The 15,796-nt window shown below is 46.6% G+C and overlaps 1 protein-coding gene across 1 annotated transcript in view; it reads right to left on the bottom strand.

Moving 5' to 3' along the window:
- The window catches only part of zgc:92275 (cholesterol 7-desaturase nvd), a 76,239-nt gene that overhangs the window by 6,343 nt on the left and 54,100 nt on the right, over window positions 1-15,796 (bottom strand). Inside the window, exons 4-6 of the mRNA XM_059638140.1 lie at window positions 3,079-3,267; window positions 2,574-2,752; window positions 655-780 (exon numbers count right to left, since the gene is read on the bottom strand). Coding sequence (XP_059494123.1) covers window positions 655-780; window positions 2,574-2,752; window positions 3,079-3,267 — 494 coding nt within the window. The remainder of the gene's footprint in view (window positions 1-654; window positions 781-2,573; window positions 2,753-3,078; window positions 3,268-15,796) is intronic.

Genomic DNA, 15,796 nt, shown 5'->3' with positions numbered 1-15,796 from the left:
AACCTTGAACCACAGATAACGGGAACTGCTGATGCTGCAGAATCCGAGATAACAAAGTATGGAGCTGGATGAACACAGCTGACGTTTCAGGCCTAGACCCAGATGATCATCTGATGAAGAGTCTAGGCCCGAAACGTCAGCTTTTGTGCTCCTGAGATGCTGCTTGGCCTGCTGTGTTCATCCAGCTCCACACTTTGTTATCACAAAGTTTAAAAGAATTTTGTCTTCAAGAAAGACAGAAGACAGTGATATAAAAGGATATGGACACAAAAGACCCAGACAGTTCCTCATGTCATTGGTCCCCACATCATCCTTTGCTGTCGCAGGCCTGTGGTCCATTAGTGTATAGAGACAGAGAGTGACACAGACATGTGTGCTCACATTCTACACTGCATGGTCCCTCAGTTGTTCAGCCCAAGCATCTCCTTACTCAGAGGATCTCAGAGCTTGGCTGTGACAAAGCCAGGAAGATGGAACAGGGAGCAAACACAGAATGAGAGGGTCAACCCAACAGCCCTTCTCCTGCTTCCCTCACCTCCCAGAGAAATCCCAGTATCCATCAGCCAAGAATCTCATTCGACATTTTGCTTTGACAATTAGCCAGATCCCATATGAAACATCATGCCCGAGGAGCAGGCCGCCAGTTCTCCTTACCTTCCAGTCATGTTGGGCAAAGCCCCAGAGCTTAGCTCTGGTGTAGCGTAGATCAGCTCCACTCAACATGTTGGGGGTATGCAGGTGGGACAGGTGAGCAATGTCAGCTGCGTTCTCCGGGATCTCCTGTTGCAGAATCACAGCCTGTCAAACCCATGCAGATCACTCCAAATCTACCAGGAGAGCAGAATCTCACCCATAGGAGGCGCCAGCTACTCCTGGGAACTGCAGGTCACTTAGCCGCAGCCCACAAACATACAGCAAATCATACTAACAGATTAAAACCCCCTCCCAGGCAGAGGGAGCTCAGGAAAAGAATGCGCTGAGTTTCTGCAACATTAGGGGAGGTGGTGGTGAGGTCAGAATTCTTGAGCCAGAGGGTGAGGCCTAATGCTGTTGGGATGTAGGTTCACATATTAATCAGAGCAGCTGGTGAAGCCTAAATTCAATGAGCAAAATCTGGAATCCGTTTTGCTGTTTTAAAACCTACAATCCTTACTTGGTCTCACCTACACACAACATTGCCCTTAACTCTGGCAACCAGCCACCGAGTCCAACGGCAGTTAAGGACGGGCAATAAATCCTTGCCAGCGACGCCCTCATTCTGTTAGTATTAAAGAAAAACAGAATGCTTTGCCAGAAGAGAGCGTGTGTGAGAGAGAGAGAGAGAGAGAGGTACAGGAAATTCCAGAAGGGGGCTGCGGACAGGGAGCAAGGCAGTAGCAAATTGTCAGCAGAGATCTGAAGGGCTAAATGAGTGACCGCACTCTAAAGATTTACCACACAGATAGACTGAAGCAAAATGGAACTCAGGCACCATGACCAGTGCTTGTCTCTTTTCTGGAAGGAAGGGATGGAGCGTATTAATGGAAAAGGGGCTCAGGGAGGCAAATCCTCAGTCTGATTTTCATCAAGTCCTGTGCTGTTGGGTTACTGTAGGTGAAAGAACCTTCCAGAAAAATAGTGTAAAAGCAAAAGACTGCAGAATCTGAAACAACAGAAGTGGTGGAGAAATCAGCAGGTCTGGCAGCATCGGTGAAGAGAGAAACAGAGTTAACATTTCATGCCCAGTAAAACTCCTTCAACAGTTCTGAGATTACAGAAGTCATAGCAGACTGGGAACGGTTTCTCTCTCCACAGATGCTACAGGCCTGTTGATTTCTCCGGCGCTTCCAGATTTTATTTCTCAACACAAGGGCGTTTTGTTGATTCAGCTCTGATGAAGAGTCATCTGGACTTAAAGCAAAGTCAGAAATCACACAACACCAGGTCATGGCCCAACGGGTTTATATGAGATCACAAGCTTTTGAGGGCAGCCCCTCGGTCAGGAGCAGTGACAGAGCAGGGCACACAGACCCAGAGCATACAGGCAGAGAAATCAAAACATCATACAACTGGTGTGAGTGGACGGTCAGATGATAAGCCTCTGCAGGCTGCCAAGTGTGTTAGACAGTGTGTAAAGTATTTATAAAGTCAACGTCAGTGCTGTGCTGGCATGACAATCAAGCCGAGCCACAGGGAGATACAAAAGGTGACATCTCAGGTCAGATCCTGAACTGTAGGTGTGAGGCTTTGTTCAGAATCTGTCTCAGAGTTTTAACCTGGAGTCAGGCTGGTTTTATTCTGAAAGCTGGAATTTATAAGATGCCACACTGACTGAATGGGACTGCAAATTGTGTGCTTTTTGAACAAAATAGAAATGTTAGTTTGCTCTCTCTCCACAGACGCTGCCTGACCCGCTGAGATTTCCAGCATTTTGTGTTTTCAGTTTTGTTGATTGTCAGATTTGTACAGCGCATGGTGTTATTTCCAAAACCGCGGCTGTTCAAATTAACTCCAGCCTCTTTTCATGTCTTGTCCTGGGCTCGCACCCAACCTGGTATCAGATACAAACACACTGCGCCTCCCTCTGCTCCTACCTGGATGTGACAGTTGACATAATGCTCCGTCCTCCCACGGTACACCCACTCTCCGGACTGGATCTCCTCCTGTTCAGGAATGCTCCAGCTCGGGTCGATGCCATCACAGTGAAACCACACAAACACCGCGCAGTTCAGCTCACACGAGGGCCAGATCTTAATTTTCGCAAAGTCCGGCACTGCAGGAGGAAGGCAGACAGAGACAGACAGACAGACACACACACACACACACACACACACACACACACAAATGTAGGTCAGACTACTGCCATTGCTGGTGTTAACGCTACAGCCTCTCTGACAACCCGAGGTGCTCCCCCAGCGGGAGCTCCAATGTACACTGACCACAAGCCCAGCCTTCAATCTGCCCACTTGGCCTTGAGTTTTTGGATAATGCTGGGCGAAGCTTCACTCTTCCCACCCGATTGTTCTAACCGAGTTAGAGAGGCCATTCTAAACGACCCCCATCAGACCACCCTCAGCATCACTCCCCCACGGTCCATACCTTTCTCTGCATACGGAATCTTTACACACTTGCCATCCTCACCGCGGAACTGCCAGCCGTGGAACGGGCACTCGATGCAGTTGCCCATCACTCGCCCTCCCACAGCCAGGTTAGCGCCCAGGTGAGGGCAGTAGGCATCCACAACATGGACCTGTCCATCCTGGCCACGATACACTGCAACCTGCTCCCCTGCCAAACGCACAGTCAGGCATTAATAACAAGCAACACAGCCCAGAGAGCTTCGCGCACACGCACACACATGCCTCCAAACCACCATGCCTGGATATCCCACTGCCCAAATAGCAGCCCGCGTGTCTGCCCCTCTCTCACATCCGCACACTGTTCCCCCCTCAACTTGTCTCCCGCCACCACCCACACCCCCCCAAACCTTCGATCTCCCTCAAGGAGCATGAGCCACCACTCTACACCCCACAACTTCCCAGGTACCAATCAGACCACACGGTGTGCAGCCACATCATTGAACTACACTGGATGGAAGGGCTGGCCATATGCATTAGACACACATACAACATGAAGAGGACACACTGGGGTTCCCCCACCCCCGACACAGTAAGATCCCAAGATTTCAACACGTAATCTAACTATGAACGTGGTTGACAAGTGGCATCGCTAATCAATAAACCCGTATCTAACCCTGTGCTGGAAGTCATAGAGTCACAGAGATGTACAGCACAGAAACAGGCCCTTCAGTCCAACTCCTCTACCCCAATCATACACCCTAAACTAATCCCGTCCCATTTGTCAGCATTTGGCTCATTTCCCTCTGAACCCTTCCTATTCACATACCCATCCAGGTGCCTTTTAAATATTTTAATTATACCAGACGCCACCATTTCCTCTGGCAGCTCATTCCATACATTCTGCATGAAAAAGTTGCCCCTTTTGGGGACAGTGTAGAGGGATCTTTACCCTGTATCGAACCCCATGCTGTCCCTGTCATGGGAATGTTTAATGAGGGCAGTGTAGAGAGAGTTCTTCCCTACTTCATGCTGGGACGGGGGCTCCCTTTAACCAGATCTTCTTTCTCAGGACACACTGCTGCTTCAGCAGGTCCTCCCCATCACTCTGACAAATGTCTTAACATCTGTACCAACAGAAGCAGAGTTTAAATGGACAGCCAGGCATCTGGCTGAGTTCTAAGAATAGCTAATGGATATAGCTCAGCTCAGCAGGGCTTGTTTACACATGCTGAAGAGGAAAGTTAACTTACAGTGCAACAGGTTTAAAACTTTATTCACCAATACTATATGTGATTTGCAATTGATTACTACTTTATGCAATTTTAATGAACAGTTTTCCTCCACCCAAGGTAGAGTTTTTGAAGTCTCATTCCTGAATGTCAAGATCAGAAACATTTCTAAGACTTTTGAGACTTGACTACTACTTACAGCTTCTGTACCTTGTGGACACCGAGGATGATACAAATGATGAATGGGGTCATGGAAGGAGCAAGGTTATAAAAGAAAGAGGCAGGGGTCAGGAGGGTCATGGACAGGATATATCAGAGACATGTAAAGGGCCTCATGGTGAGTGGAGGAAGGTGATAGCTGATGTCCTAAGCACCACCTACAGGACATGGATAATACCCCAGTGAACCAAAGGTGGCCTTCCAGCCAAGCCGACTTTCCACCTGCACACTTCTGCTGCGGGCTTCCTTGGGTTATAGCAGCCCCAATCCCTGACATTCCATGCTCACAGAGACAAACACCCTGTGGCCGGGAGAGGATACCCCCAGATCAAGATCACAAAGTCAGGAAACGATGCATCACACGGTTCATGACACTAAGAGGCAAATCCAGCCCAAAATATTTGTTTGGTATTGTTGTCACTTCTTTATTCCACATTGGAATTTCATCCAACTCTTCCCCTGGTGGAGCCACATTTATTTTCAGTAAGCTCTTCCTGATTACATACTTCCAAAGACATTTACAGACTGTTTTTATGTCTCTTACTAGTTGACACACTCACTTTGCTTTCTCTCCTCTCAACCACCTCTCGGTCTTCCTCTGTCAAATGCCCAATCCTCAGGCAATACTACTCTTTCCTGACCATTTTTTTGTAAACCTTTTCTACTCACTATTCTCTGCTTGTAAACTGCTGTTGTACCACTTTTTTCTGGAGGTGTTCTTTTTATCCTTAAAGGAATGCATGCTTGTTGGAAATCATACAATTAATTCTTTAAAAGTTAGCCACTGTTAATCTACTGTCTCTCTCAATGCGGTTTTCCAACCAACCCTAACTAACACACCATCAGTCCTACACAATTTGCTTTGCTCAGCTTAAAATTCTAGTTTCATACTTAACAAACACTTCTAAAATTTAATGTTACAATGTTATCACATTGAAATTACCAGGTTATTTATTAAGCTCTTTCTCTTTGCGCGATTCTAGATCTAAACTATCCTGACCCTTAGATGGTTAATGGCCTAGAAAATTCTTATACATATTTCCTACGCCATCACTGCAGATTCTGTTTGGAAAAATCGAGACAAAGATGCTAACATATGAATTAGAAGCAGAAAAGGCCATTCGGCACGCTCCCAGTGCTCTGCATCTCACTAAGGTCATGGCTAATCTGTTTGCTCCACATTCCAACCTACCTCTGATAACCCTTAACCCACTTGCTTCTCAAGAGTCTCTGTCTTAAAAATATTCATGGACTCTGCAGCCACTGATTTTTGAGGAAGAGATTCTCAATCCTCCGAGAAAAACAAACCTCATCGCTATTAATTGGGCGACCTCTAATTTTTTTTTTAAAAAGTGACCCAGCATCGAGATTCTCCCATGAGAGGAAATATCATCTCCAAATCAGTCCTGTCAGGTTCTCACAGGAATTTGTATGCTTCAATCAAATCAGCTCATCTAGCTGGTCTAAGCTAACCGCATAAGACATGCTCCAATTCATTCATATCCTTCTCTATGATTATTACATTTGGAGAAAGGAATATATCTCCAACTTCCTGACTTATATTCTACACAACTACTGCTCGTCAGGCTTTTGCCCCTTGCCGTTACCTTCACCCAAACTAATTGGAGTAGTCCAATTATGAGCACAGATCTCGCTCTATTTTATTTATCCCAGCCTTTACAGGCATGCATCAGGCATCCTTCTTTCCAATTTTGTTTTAGCATCTAAAAATATTTAATGTCCAACATTGGCCACTTTGTAATCCCATCAACAACATATCACCATCTTGCCACCAGAGGGAGCTCGAGTACAGGAGTGAAGGAGTACCTGAATAATTTGCTGCAGCAAAGGAATATGTTCCAAATGGTTATTCCTGCTCAACACTTTCCACTACTTCACAGTCTGAATAAAGCACAGTCTCCAACACTGTACCAGAGCTTGCAAACTGTTACGGAGGTCTACAGACGATCAGGAGAGCAGTTTTGGGGCTGTAGGTCCTGTACCAGAAATATACAAACAGCTGGACCAGGTACAGTTGCCCCTTAGTTAATCTCGAGGCTCCCTTACATCTAACGGCCAAAACCCTCATGGTGGAGGTACACGTGTTCGGCTAAGCTGACTTCACTTGGAGGGTGGTGGTGAAGGGCTGCTTTTCAGGCTCGAGGCCTGCGACCAGTCATAAGGATCAGTGCTGAGTCCACTGCTTTTCTTCATTTATATAAATGATTTGGATGTTAATGTAGAAGATATGGTTAGCATGTTTGCAGGTGACACTGAAATTGGAGCTGTAGTGGGCAGTGAAAACATTTACCTCAGAGCACAATGAGGCCTGGATCAGATGGGGCAATGGACCGAGGAGTGGCAGATGGAGTTTAGTTTAGATAAATGTGAGGTGCTGCATTTTGAAGGCAGATCAGGGCAGGACTTATACACTTAATGGTAAGGTCCTGGGGAATGAGGCTGAATAAAGAGACCTTGGAGTGCAGGTTCATAGCTCCTTGAAAGTGGAGTCACAAGATACTGAAGAACACATTTAGTACGCTTGCCTTTATTAGTCAGTACAGTAAGTATAAGAGTTGGGAGATCATGCTGCAGCTGTACAGGACATTTGTTAGGCCACTTTTGGAATACTGCATGCAATTCTGGTCTCCCTGCTGTAAGAGATGTTATTGAAACTTGAAAGGATTCAGAAAAGATTTACAAGGATGTTAGATAACGAGGTGTAGAGCTGGATGAACACAGCAGGCCAAGCAGCATCAGAGGAGCAGGAAGGCTGACGTTTCAGGGATGGACCCTTCTTCAGAAAAATGAAGACAGTGCCTTTTCTGAAGAAGGATCCAGACCCAAAATGTCAGCCTTCCTGCTGGGCCTGCTGTGATCATCCAGCTCTACAGCTTGTTATCTCAGATTCTCCAGCATCTGCAGCTCCTACTGTCTCTACAGGGATGTCGCCAAGGTTTGGAGGGTTTAAGCTACAGGGAGAGGTTGAAGAGTCTGAGGCTATTTTCCCTGCAGCATTGAAGGCTGAGGGGTGGTGACCTTATAGAGGGTTATAAAATCATGAAAGACATGAATAGGGTAAATAGAGAAGGTCTTTGCCCCAAGGTAGGGGAGTCCAACACTAGAGGGGCATAGGTTTAAGGTGACAGGGGAAAGCTTTAAAAGGCACCTAAGCAGTAACTTCTTCACAGAGGGTGGTGCATGTATGCAATGAGCATCAAAGAGGGAAAGGAAACAGGAAAATGCTGAGACTGCTGGAAATACTCGGTATTTTGTGATGAGTGGTCCTCTTCATGGAATACAGAACTGATGATGTGAACCCTGACACAACAATGTCATCAGGGAGATGGAACAGTCAGTGTGAGGAGGCAGATGCTCCTTACCTCAAAGCACATCACAGTGTAAAGATCAAAGTTTTGAAGAAATGTTGCAGAATTACACCCAAGTCACCTGTAAGTAAAAGGGAAAACTTCCTGATCCTGATCCCACGCCACTGCACAAAGATCCAAACAGTATTTAAAGTGAAACTTAGATCTTAACCCAAAACGTTAACATGGTTTCTCTCTCGACAGAAGCTGCATGACCCTCTGAGTATTTCCAGTATTTGCTGTTTACGTTTCAGAGATATCAGAAGCACTGATGTGACAGATCACACCATGAGTACAGGTATGATAGATAGGAAATGTGTTGAATTCTTTCATCCAGGAGGAGAGACAACCTACAAACCCATTCAAACCCCCATCCCCAGAGCCATGAGTGGCTTCTCCCTCTCCTCAGTTTCCACATCACACAGCTCCACATTCCATGGTCATCCTGTCAGTCCCCCCACCTCAGGTTCTCCATCCATCTTCCCTTTCATCATTTACTCACTCATTCCATCCAGCTCATCAGACTTTCCCTTTCATTTCTCTTCCAGCATCACCTGGTTACAAATAGTTAAAACTCTAACTTCACCAGAACTCATGGATTTGAAATGTTAACTGTTTCCCTCACTGCGGCTGTCCTCAGGCCAGAACACAACTTGATGTTAACTTGGAACCCTGCATCAGCACCGTTTCACTGCTGTCCGAGTGTGGAATGCTCCCAGATAAATTAGATTCCCTACAGTGTGGAAACAGGCCCTTTGGCAACAAGTCCACACCGCCCCTTGAAGCATCCCTTCCCCCATAACCCACACACCCTGAACCCTACAGACAGTTTAGCATGGCCAATCCACCTAGCCTGCACATCTTTGGACTGTGGGAGGAAACCGGAGCACCCGGAGAAAACCCACACAGACACGGGGAGAATGTGCAAACTCCGCACAGACGGTCGCCCTGGTTGGATTTTTGACTGACAACACAGATTTAATCTTAATCTAACCGTGTCAGGAGGTTAGGTTTTGCTTTCCTGGAGGTTACTCACGGTCAGTCCCCACCCTCTAGGAGGGGCCATGACGCAGCAACTACTTCTGATCCGACTAGTTTCTCACGCTTTTTGTTGCTCCCGGAAATGGCACTACCTCCAGTGAGACTTCTGCAGATTTCCCAAACTTCCAGCCAGGCAATGGAGATGCTTTGAAGTGTAGTCACTCCTCAAGCAGCGATCTTAACAACCAGTTAGCACACAGCTAGCACTCGCAATGCACAATGTAACAGTGAAGAGGTCATTAGCTTCAACGTGCACACTTGGGAGAATCTTTCAATCCACCCACAAACACCCTGATAAACATCTTATCTGACTGATAGTGCCTCCCACAGCAGAGCACTCCCTCAGCAGTGGAGTGTCAACCCAGATGAGGAGGAGTTCAGACCTGGGTCTGGGCTGTGAACTCACAACCTCCTAACACATGTGAAAGGGCTACTCACTGAGCTTCATCTACAGGCACCCGTCAGCCTCCTCGAGCCTTGCTCTGGGATGTGGACTGGGATCTGTCGGCGAGAGGCAGAAAAGACTGTACAACAGGACAGAGGGAAAGGAGGCCTGGGACAGGCAGAATCACCAGGAAAATCATGTAAAACGTCACCCCGTGCTGTGAAAGGGGCATGGAAAAGGGGTCAGGAAGTGAAGGAATAGGAGCAGAGATAAAATGTCAAAGGGGAGGTCGGGGGGGAAGCGCACTGTCCATAGGAATATCAGCTCGATGCATTTGGCAATTGGCAGTTTCTCTTTCAATAGTTAGAGCCATGGTGCAAATACAACTCTTTAATCCTACAGTCACTGAAACATGCTTACTCTGTACAATGTAACTGGAATCCCATGACACAGACAGACACGCGCACACACACACATAGACAGACACACACACACACGGATGGACACGGAGCATTGGGATTAGTTAGTGACCGTGAATTGGGACGAGGATAATGACTGCATTCCTCAACATCAACTGGTAAATTAGCATTGGAATTCAGCCCCGAAGGCATTTCAAGATTATTTTAATGATACAGTTAAAGACAGTTCAAGTTTAATTCAATATTTAGAGCACTTATGAAGACACCACAGGAAGCAGGCACATTGTAATACTGAATTCTGTGCGTTGATTCAACACGTGTCTGATTTCATACTTTACCAGCTGCGTTTGGACAAAGTAGTGGAGGTTCATCCATTGTCTCCCAGAGAATACTGAACCCAATTCACCACTGCCCAGAACTCCGCACCAGTTGATACAGCCCACCTCCACCCCACGGCCCTTCTCAACAAGTACACAGCCAACATCACACCCACACACCCTCGCTCTCAGATACAACACTGCCGCCAACATAATGACAACACATAATACAACAGAACATTACGGTACAATATCATGAGTGCAGAGCAGACACTCGCTGTTAACAGTAAAACACATTGCTTTCCCTGCTATTAAACATGTTCTGCCATTTCCACGGTGTGCACCTTTTTTGAGTGATTAATAATAATTATTCATTGAGAGTGAAGTATCTCCCAGGATCAACCACTGCGGGATTCTATTAATCGCTGGGGTGCCATTTCCCACAGATTATGTCTTCTGTGCTTTGGGTTGGAGCATGTGGAGATGTACCCGCTGTTGGGGGCTGCTTTTGTTCAGATGGATGAGAGATAGATTTGAAAGTGGTGTCTAAACTGAGCGGATTAGACCAGACTGTTTCCAGTCACTGAGTTCTCCAGAGCTAGGTGACCCAAAACCTAGATCCAAGTTAACAGGAGAGTGGACACAAGCCTTTTTATTCTATTCTCAGCACTAAGAAGCTGGGCCAGAGTTAAATGATTCCCAATGGAAACAGAGGCAACATTTTGGTGTCAGCAGGGAGGATGAAGACAAATGGGATTGGGGGGGTGGGGGTGGAAATACGAGAACAGGGTGAGCATATAGGATTGGAAATACTGTTCCTTTGGAGGATAAGCATCAGTTTGCATTGTTTGGACCGAATGGACAGTTGCTGTTGTGTTTATTTTTATACTCTAATTGATATAAACTCCTTGAAGAACATTTATCCAGCCACACCAATATTTCCAACCAATGATTGATGTAACGTCTCTGCAATTTTCCTCCCAGGTTTGCTCACTGCAGTGTAACAAATTGATCAATTGGCTCACTGTGAATGATATTCTATTTCTCTACCTTCCTCTTAAAAAGCTATTGGCACCATATTCATTAAGGCCTCCTGATGTGTTTTTCATTTATCGATGGGACATGGGTATTGCTGGCTGGGCCAGTACTTATTGCCTGTCCCTAATTACTCTGGGAGAAGGTGGCACTGAGCTGCCTTCCTGATCTGAAGTCCTTGGAATTTAGGTAGGCCCACAATGTTGTTCAGGAATGTCAGGATTTTGGCCCAGCAACATTGAAGGAATGATGATATACTTCCAAGTCAGGGTGGTGAGTGGCTTGGAGGGGAATTCACAAATGATGGTGTTCCCATGTGTCTGCTGCCCTTGTCCTTCTAGATGGAAGTGGTCATGGGTTTGGAAGGTGCTGCTTGAGGATCTTTGACAATTTCTGCATTTCAACTGCTGATCCTGCAGTCTGCAGTTCCCATTATCACAAAGTCACACAGACAGGGTTTGTTAAAATCCCTACAAAGAAAGGCAATTTTGTAAAATAAAGGGCGTTCTTGAGAGGCTGAGAGAATTTTGAGAAGATTTGTATCTCAGGTTGAGGTTCTGGATGTGAGTTTGCTCACTGAGCTGGAAGGTTCGTTTTCAGACGTTTCGTCACCATACTAGGTAACATCAGTGAGCCTCCGACAAAGCGCTGGTGTTATGTCCCACTTTCTATTTATCTGGTTAGGTTTCCTTTTCCCAAGGAGACAGCAATAAGGTTCCTCAATAATTTGAGAACTCTGCTATGGGGGTTAACATTGTCAACTACACAGAAGTGTCTCTATCCTCCCTCTTAAACAATACAATTCTCTCTGTATTTCACAGCCTGTTGATGATGAAGGGACTCCAGCATCAGGTGACATTTTTATTGTTGGGTTTGTCAAGGCTGGGCTCCTTGTGGCTCATGTTCCCTCTGAGCTGCCTTGTAATTAAGGAGGTAGTGCCAATTATCCCATTGAAAAACAAGAGTGGGATAGGGTGGGGTGGGTGTAAACCACTCACCCCCACCCCAAAGCTGCTGGAAAGAGTTTCTGGTTGTAAACCCAGATACAGGAATCCCAGGTTTGCTCTGCCCATTACTTTAAAACTGCTCCCAAGATAGCTCAACTGGGCCACTGGCTTTTGAATGAAGTGTTCAACAGAGGCCCTTGTGCGTCCTCTTGGGTGACCATACAAGACTCCACAGCAGGTTTATGTTTAACCCTTGATTAACACCATTTAAATAGTTTGGCAGGAGATTTAGTTCACAGCTTCCCGAGGGGGTTCGCTGTGTAGTGACTGACTGTTGTCTTTCCCACATTACAGCAATGACTACATTGCAGAAAGACCGAAAGTAGAACAGAAAGAACTGCGGTTGCTGGAAATCTGAAACTCAACAGATCCGGCAGCGTCTGTGGAGAGATAAAGAGTTAACGTCGAGTCCAATGATCATTTCTTGAGAAGAACTGGAAATGTTAACTGTATTTCCTCTCCTCTCAGATGCTGCCAGGCTTGGTCAGTTTCTCCAGCAATTTGTGCTGAACTACTTCACTAAGTGCCAAGCAATTTTGGTTTAACTAAGTTGTGCAAGGCATGACATGAATGCAAATTCTGCTTTCGGACAAGATTTAATTAGTTAGACTCATAGCAGCAGGAGTTACCACTGTAAAAGTGGGAGTGCCCTGCACTCATCCCTGGAATATCTGGACAACAAAGACACCTACGTTAAATTCCTGATAACAAAGCATGAAGCTGGATGAACACAGCAGGCCAAGCAGCATCTCAGGAGCAATAAAGCTGACGTTTTGGGCTTAGACCCTTCATCAGAAAAGGGGAATGGGAGAGGGAACTGGAATAAATAGGGAGAGGGGGGGAGGCAGACCGAAGATGGATAGAGGAGAAGATAGGTGGAGAGGAGAGTATGGGTGGGGAGGGGATAGGTCAAGGAGGCGGAATGAGGTTAGGAGGTGGGAAATGGAGGTGCGGCTTGAGGTGGGAGGAGGGGATAGGTGAGAGGAAGAACAGGTTAGGGAGGCGGGGACGAGCTGGGCTGGTTTAGTGATGCAGTGGGGGGGGGGGGAGGGGACGAGCTGGGCTGGTTTTGGGATGCAGTGGGGGGAGGGGAGATTTTGAAGCTTGTGAAGTCCACATTGATACCATTGGACTGCAGGGTTCCCAAGAGGAATATGAGTTGCTGTTCCTGCAACCTTCGGGTGGCATCATTGTGGCACTGCAGGAGACCCATGATGGACATGTCATCTGAGGAATGGGAGAGGGGCTTAAAATGGTTCACGACTGGGAGGTGCAGTTGTTTATTGCGAACCGAGCGGAGGTGTTCTGCAAAGCAGTCCCCAAGCCTCCGTTTGGTTTCCCCAGTGTAGAGGCAGTCACTCCGGGTACAGTGGATACAGTATACCACATTGGCAGACGTGCAGGTGAACATCTGCTTAATATGGAAAGTCATCTTGGGGCCTGGGATGAGTGTGAGGGAGGAGGTGTGGGGGCAAGTGTAGCACTTCCTGCTAAATTCCTGCTCATTGACTACAGCTCTGCCTTCAACACCATTATCTCCTCCAGGCTGATCTCCAAACTGTGTGACCTTAGTCTTGGCTCCACCCTCTGCAACTAGATCCTCAGCTTTTTGACCCACAGGCCGCAATCCGAGCGGATAAGTAACTGCACCTCCTCCACAATAGCACGCAACACTGGAGCGCCCCAAGGGTGCGTCCTCAGACCCCTACTACCTACAACTGTGGTGCTAAATTCCAAATTAACACCATCTACAGGTTTGCTGAAGACACCACTAAAATGGGACAGATATGTAACAATGACGAGTCAAAATGTAGAAGGGGGGGGGGGGCTTGGTGATGTGATGTAACAAAAACAATCTCTCAACGTCAGCAAAACTAAAGAACAGTTCATCGACTTCAGAAAGAAAGGAGGAGAACATGACCCCATCCACATCAATGGTACTGAGGTCAAGAGAATGAAAAGCATCAAGTTCCTCAAAGAGATTATAACCGATGACCTGTCCTGGACTTCCTACATAAATGTGACAGTCAAGGAGGCACAACAATGCTGCTTCTTTCTCAGGCGGCTCAGGAAATTTGGCATGTCCATACGACACCCTCACCAACTTCTACAGGTGCACCATTGAAAGCTTACTATCTGGGTGCATACTCCTCTGCCCAGGACTGTAAGAAACTACAGAAGGTGGTGTGCGCAGCCCAGACCATCACGGAAGCCAACCTTCCATCCATGGACTCCATTTACATGGCTCGCTACCGCAGAAAGGTGGCCAACACCATCAAAGACCCATCGCACCTGGTAATGATCTCCCACAGCCTCTTCCATCAGGGAGAAGGTATAGAAGTATGAACACAGGCTCGAGCAGGTTCAGGAACAGCTTCTTTCCAGCTGCTATCAGGCTAATGAATGGGCTCTAGCCTCAAACAACGTAACCTGCAACATAACCTGTATGCCTCCAAGTCTTTTTGATCTGTAAATCCTTTGCTTCCTGTGACCTGCCTGTACTGCTCATAAACAAAACTTTTCACTGTATTTCAGCACATGTAACAATAAAATCAAACAGTTCTGGTGAGAATTAGGGAACTAAGAAAACATTTAGCTGGAGGTTAGCAAATATCGCAATCAGATTTGTGAAGTCACATTGGGGAGAGAGTGGGCAATGGGGAGGATTCTTAGTGGGCTCAGAGGTACAGCACGGTCACAAAGGGCTGACTGGCCTCCTCCTGTACTAAAACTAGGTATATGATTCAATTCTACTGTTTCTCATTTGCATTGAATCAATTGCCAAACTTGCAAGTGAGGAGACAGAATTTCCACAAATGAGAGAAGGTTAAATTAGAAGTGATCTTGGAGACTGTGTTTTGCTTTGACAAGGTTGGCAAAGTTGCAGTACCACTACACCAGCTTGGTCTACCCCACAGAGCTCTGATCTCCACAGCACAGCGACCACTTCTAGTTACTGGGCCATGTGCAGCGAGGGGTCAGCAGTCAGGTCCCTGGGACGTGTGCAGCGAGGGATCAGCGGTCAGGTCCCTGGGAGACACGCGGCAGGGGGTCAGCGGTCAGGTCCCTGGGAGACATGCAGAGAAAGTCACGAACCTGGTCTCCCAGCATCAGGGGTCAATCGAAGACAGACGGGAGTAATGTGGGGTTTTAATTCTTGAAGAGATGCCAAGGAAGGGAGATAACAAAATACAGTCAAACAATAAGGAGACTAAATCAGATAAGCTGTGGGAGTAGGATAAATCAAGACATGCTCAGTTGAGGTGGGAAAAAACCTTTAAAAGATAATTTAAGAGTTTGATGCTGGCTATTCAGGATAGATAGAATACAGTGGGCTGAATGGTCTCTGCTCATGATCTGCCTTGCAGTTTTTTTGAAGTTAATGTCCCCGCTGTCAGAATGCTCAATTACAAAGACTAGTGCAGATTCTTCATTTGGTTTCCATGAACTGTATCAGTGGGGTGAGGGGTGGAATGGCAGAATGGCACTGTCACATACACAGGGCTCACTCAGGCTGAATAAAACCACAGCCCAATTTGTAAGTATAAATGTTTACGGTGTTCATGTTCCGAGTGTGCTGCTCAGGTCATCTGTAACTTTATCTGTCTCAACATTAGCTGAGGTTCAGGAACCTGTTTGTCCACATAGCTCGCTCACTCTCTCATACACAAGGAATGTCATGCCATTCTATATACACAATGCTCCAGTCCCTTGCTC

This window comes from Stegostoma tigrinum, chromosome 29, assembly GCF_030684315.1.
Source record: "Stegostoma tigrinum isolate sSteTig4 chromosome 29, sSteTig4.hap1, whole genome shotgun sequence".
Classification (NCBI taxonomy): domain Eukaryota; kingdom Metazoa; phylum Chordata; class Chondrichthyes; order Orectolobiformes; family Stegostomatidae; genus Stegostoma; species Stegostoma tigrinum.
This window is presented reverse-complemented; position numbering and strand designations above follow the sequence as displayed.